The sequence below is a fragment of the Monodelphis domestica genome, chromosome 1 (genome assembly GCF_027887165.1).
Source record: "Monodelphis domestica isolate mMonDom1 chromosome 1, mMonDom1.pri, whole genome shotgun sequence".
Lineage (NCBI taxonomy): Eukaryota > Metazoa > Chordata > Mammalia > Didelphimorphia > Didelphidae > Monodelphis > Monodelphis domestica.
Window position 1 is genome coordinate 537901223 of NC_077227.1, and position 6000 is coordinate 537907222.

Genomic DNA, 6000 nt, shown 5'->3' on the forward strand with positions numbered 1-6000 from the left:
AAGGGGAAAGGACCTATTTATATAAGAATATTTATTACAGATCTTTTTGTGGTAGCAAAGAACTGGAAATTGAGGAGTTGTCCATCAATTGGAGAATGGCTAAATAAATTGCAACATATGATAGTTGTGGAACACTACTGTGCTATAAGAAATGATAAGCAAGTTGATTTCAGAAAAATCTGGAAAGATTTACATGAACAGATAAGCAGAACCACAAGAACATTATACAGTGACAACAATATTTCTTGAACAACTATGAATGAACTATGAACAACTAGTTATTCCAAACAATACAGAGATCTAAGACAATCTGAGAGACTCATGATAAAAAATGCCATCTGCCCTCTGAGAAAGAATTGGAGTTTGAATGTAGACTGAAACAAATATATTTCATTTTCTTTCTTCTTTTTTTTTCCTTTTGAGAACTATTCCACAAAATGACTGATATGGAAAAATGTTTTATATGATTACACATGTAAAATCTATATCAGATTCAGGGAAGGGGAAAGGACAGGAAAGGAATTAGGCTCAGAAGGGAGAAAATTTACAACTCTAAACTGAAAAAAAAATGAATGTTAAAAATTTGTTTTTACCTGTAATGGGGGGAAATATTATTTTTTTTAAAAGAGGGGGTAATGCTTGGTGGCTCAGTATATTGAAAGCCTGGCCCGATTGTTGGTGAAGTTGTAAATTGATTCAACCATTCTGGAGGCAATTTGGAACTATGCTCAAAGGGCTATATAAAACTGTGTATACCCTTTGATCCTGTAATACCACTATTGAGTCTGTATCCCAAAAAAATAAAAGGGGAAAGACCTACTACAGAACCAGGAGAACATTGTACACCATAACAACAATATTGTATGATGATCAACTGTGAAAACTTGGCTACTCTCTGCAAAGCAATGATCTGGAATAATTCTGAAAAACTTATGATAAAGAACTGATAGAGTTGGATGGATGTGGATCAAAACAGCTATCCTTTATATCAGTGTATTTACAATTTTATTTTGAGGTTTTGGTTTTGTATGAGTGTGCTCTTACAAAAATGACCACTATGGAAGAGTGTTTTACATGATAAAAAATTAAATTAAAAAAAAAAAAGTCAGGCTTAGAAATGGGAGGCCCTGGGTTAAAATCTAGCCTCGCCCCAACAGCCTGGCCCTTACCTCTCTTTTGCCTTGGAATCTAAACTTAGTATCAATTCTAAAACAGAAGGTAAAAGTTAAAAAAAAAAAAGTAAAAACCTTTAACAGTATTAATAACCAGAGTACAAAAATATTTTTAATTAATTAATTAAAATGAAAAATTAATTTTTAAGGTACAAAATGTATTTTTCCCATTGAATTCCAGAGCTTAATTCCAAGAAAACAAAAATAAACATTTATTAATTTTTCCCAGCTTTTCCAGCTTTCAAGTCAAAAAGACCTAGATTTAAGTCTTTACTCTGACAAATCAGCTGTGTGACTTCATGGTCACCTAATTTCTCATTGCCTCAGGCAACTTCCTATAAACATAAATTACAGATGACCTGCTGATCTGCTTCAATGAAGGAAGTTTCCACAGCAAATATTTCTCCACATTGATAAAAATCACAGAACCCAGACCAAAACATCAGAATGTAGATCACTTTGAAGAGATTTAAAGTCTCATCCTTGAAGAGAAACTAAGATAGTTTCTTCCTTGAAGGAGTCTAATGCTTAATAGTAAGTAGAATCATTTCAGAAATCTGGCAGAATCTGGCTCTGTATCATTAAAGACCAATATCCTAAGTCTAATTTATAATTCTCCAAATATCTAAAATTTTGTGAAGATATATTTTCAAATGACATGCTAAAGATGACATAAAGAAATGCATTTGGATGCTCATCTATAAAACTTTGCAGATATTTCAGTATTTTACATTTATGACAGGAATTTTTAAATGTAAGCAGAATTATTTCTTAAAACATCTATTACTTACCTCTGTAACATTGAGACAAGATGTACAATAATATGTTCCTTCATCAGTAATTTTCCAAGAAACCGCAGCGCACTGTGTACAGCGTTCATTATAGTCATTCTGTAAGAGAAAAGGAAAAAAATATCCATTCATTGTATTTAACTCAAATATACATCTAGATAATACACTTTCAATTATTGTATACATTGATTCTTCCAGAGGCCAGGACAAAGAAAGAGGACTTGAGTAGCAGATTTGGGAGGATTAGGTTCCTGGTCCTGTCCTAAGCCATTCCACCATAAACCTAGGGCAAGGTATGAAAATTCAGATGTTATCAAAATCCACCCTAGAAATGTCAGGAAAAACTTCCCCAAAATTAGAGCCATCCAAAAAAAAGTGAAATGGGTTGCACCTTGAAAGGTGGTATGTTCCCCCACTTTGGAGTTCTTCAGGCAGAGGCTGGACCACTTGTTTAAAATATTAAAACTCAGATTCATTTCATGTATGGGTTGAAATAGATGGCTGCTAAGGTGTCTTCTAACTCTCACAATCTGATTCTGTGCAGTTATCAAATATGTATCAGATGATCTAGAAAGTTGAACGCTTTTAATTAACTAGTATGACCCTAATAATGGAATTACTATTATAAGAATTGCTGAGGAAAAAAAGTTTATCAGAAAATTAGGTTTAATTAAACATTTTACCACACAAATACCACAATAAGCCAAAAATGGGCATATAATCTCATTAAAACACCAGTAACAACAACAAAAAAGGAAGGCAAGATTTGGAACTTTTCACAGTTATGGCTAGGAGAAGAACTCTCAATTAATGGTTAAAGGTGTTCATAAAGGGGGAAAATTTTTGCTGCTGTTGTTCTTCAATACCATCTGACTCTTCCTGCCCTATTTGGGGTTTTCTTGGCAAAAAAGATCCGCAGAAGTTTGTCATTTCCTTTGTCAGCTCGTTTTACAGATGCAGAAACTGAGGAAATCTGATTTAAGTGACTTACCCAGGTCCCACAGTTATTAACTGTCTGATTTGAAGATTTGTACTCAAGTCTTTCTAACTCCAGGCCTGATGATCTATCACTGTGCCACCTAACTTCCAATAGCACAACGTCGAAAAGCTTTTACAGTAACAAAATCAATCAATAAACATTTGTTAAGCGCCTACTACGTGCACTGTGCTTGGGATACAAAAAGAGGCAAGAGATGGTCACGGATACACATACTCTCTCCTCTCCTTTATTCTCCTCTCAATGTTAAACTCTACTTACTTATCCAAGAACAGTTATTTTCCTTCAATAGAACTTAAGCTATTCAAGAGTGGGGTCCGTGCTTCATCTAAGGTTTCTATCTCCTTCCCTGCATGCACCAGCCTGCCTCTTTCAGAGCCCAACACAGTTTTGAACTCAGGTGCTTAATAATTGTTTAACTTACTTATGTAAACACACAAACACACACCCCTACCTAACATCATATAACGGTCGGTACCTCTTTAAACTCACACTCGCACGTGCACTCATACACACTTATATAAACTCATTCATACCCAACCAGAATGCCAAAAATGCCTCCCTGACAATCTCGAAGCAGACGCAGAGATTCTTCCCTACCGAACCACCTCATTTGGGACCTCTCAGCCCAGCTTTGAGTCCCTCCGTGGATTGATTAGCCTCAATCATCCCCCGGGAGGCTAGATGAAGCCCTTCTTCTTTGTCCATCTCCAACCCAGTCCAGCTCCATGGTTCTTACCCCTTCGTCAAAATCCATAGCGGAACCCCGATCTCCCGTTACTCGGAGAATCCAAGTTTCCTCCACCGAAATTCCGGAAGTCCTGAGAGAGAAGCGTGAGAATAGCACCGGCCGGAAACCAGCCCTGGGAACTTTAGGTTCCGGACTAGCTGTGTTCCTATAACGTTCTTATCACCGGCTGGGAGAGTTTCGCTGAGAGCAGCCCCAGACGGTCACAATAACAGTTGCTTGTATTTCTTCAACTCTTTAAGTTTCCAACTAACCTTCCGACCAGTAACCTTGACTGAATCGGATGTTGGTATCTTCCTTCTGATTCTACCTACACTCAGTTTATTCTAGCTATATCTTATTTGTATCTAATTATTTGCCTGACTCCCCCATTAGATTGTCAACTCCTCAAGGGCAATAACTATCTTTTGTCTTTTTGTATCATTAGCACTTGGTACAGTGCCTAGCACATAAACCATAGGTGCTTAATAAACTTTAATTGACTTATTGATCGGACCTAATTGAATGACAGTAAAAAAAAAAACAAAAAAAATTAAAACCCTTATCTTCTGTCTTAAAATAGGTATCACTTCTAAGGCAGAAGAACGGTAAAGGCTAGCAATTGGAATTAAGTGACTTGTCCAGGCCACATGGCTAGGAAGTGCCTAAGGTAAGATTTGAACCCAGGCTCTCTCCACTGACCCACCTAGCTGGCCCTAATCAGATGAAATTTAATTGGCACTCAACTCAGTTATACGAGTATTTATAGAGAGCCTACTATGTCTCAGTCACTGTGATAGTGGTTATATTGAGAGATTAAAACAAACAAACACCTTGGTCCACAAGGAACTTACATTCTATTAAGTGAAATTTGTATATATAGCATTCTGGATTTGGAGTAAAAACCAGAGCAAGTCAAGTCCAATTAAGGTGACAAGCATTTAGTAAACATACTATATGCTAAATACTGTCATAAGCCCTAGCTACGCAAAGAAAGGGAAAAACAGTACCTGTTCTTAAGGAATTTATAGTCTAGTAGGGAAGACAATATGAAAACTACATACAAACCAAATATATACAGAATAAATTGGAGATAATCTCAAAGGGAAGGCACTAGCACATTTAGGGGGAGTTGGAAAGGTTTCTTGCAATGAGACTTTAGCTGAGATTTAATGGTAACCAGAGAAGCTAAGGAGGTGGAGATAAAGAGGGAGAGAATTCCAGACATTGAGGGTAGCCAATGAAAATTCCAAGAGGTGGCATATAGGGCACACTACACAAGGAACATCACTAAATCACAGAACATGTAGAAGGGAGTAAGTTGTAAGAAGACTAGAAAAGTAGAAAGGGGTAGGTTATGAAGGGCTTTAAAAGCCAAACCAAAGATTTTATGTTTGCTTCTGGAAGTAATAGGAAATCTATTGAGTGGGGTGGGGGTGGGAAGGGTAACTTGATCAGACTTATGCTTTAGGAAGATCTTTTTATATCTGAGTGGTAACTGACCTGGAGTAAGGTGAGATTTGAAGGAGGTCCTCCATCAGGATGGTGGCAGTGTCAGAGGAAAGAACAGGATTAATATAAGACATGATACACAGGATTTGGCCACAGATGAGATATGGAGAGAGAGAATGAGAAGTTGAAGAAGATACCTAGGTTGTGTGTCTAGGAGAATAGTGATACCCTCAATAGTACTAGGAAAGTTAGCAAGAAGGAACAATTTTGGAGGGAAAATAAAGTTCAGTTTTTGATATGTTAAATATAAGATATCTATAGGACATTCATTTTGGCAGTTGGAGATGTGAGACTAAAGAGGTCAGGAGAGATGTTAGGGTAGATAAATAAATCTGAGAATCATCTACAGAGAGATAATAGAAACCACAGAGTCTGATAAGATCAGCAAGTGAAATAATATATAGAGAGAAGAGGACCCAGGATAGAGCCTTGGGGGGACACTCATAGTGGAACCACTCTGAATAAAGGTCCAGCAAAGGAGACTGAGAAGTGGTCAGATAAGTAGGAGGAAATCCAGGAGAGATAGATGCCACAAAAACCTAGAGAGAAGAGACTACCAAGGACAAGCCATTTAATCTCTCCATACCTCAGTTTCCTTATCTGTCAAATGGGGAGGTTGGATTTGATGAACTTTAAGGTCCCTGCTAGTTCAGAACTTATGATCCTATGAAGTATATATAGAACCATACTTGGCACATTGCACTTAAGTGTTTTATCTATTTCATACATTCATCTATATATACAAACAGGCTGTCCATAAACATTTATTAAACACCTACTTTATGTTAAGTCCTATTCTAA

At 36.8% G+C, this 6000-nt stretch overlaps 1 protein-coding gene across 1 annotated transcript in view; it reads right to left on the reverse strand.

The window, feature by feature from the left end:
- TAF1B (TATA-box binding protein associated factor, RNA polymerase I subunit B) overlaps nucleotides 1-3908 on the reverse strand; it is a 99593-nt gene extending 95685 nt beyond the window's left edge. Inside the window, exons 1-2 of the mRNA XM_001381106.4 lie at nucleotides 3700-3908; nucleotides 1964-2062 (exon numbers count right to left, since the gene is read on the reverse strand). Of these exons, the coding sequence (XP_001381143.1) occupies nucleotides 1964-2062; nucleotides 3700-3717 (117 nt within the window). The 5' untranslated portion in view covers nucleotides 3718-3908. The remainder of the gene's footprint in view (nucleotides 1-1963; nucleotides 2063-3699) is intronic.
- Nucleotides 3909-6000: the final 2092 nt, after the last annotated feature.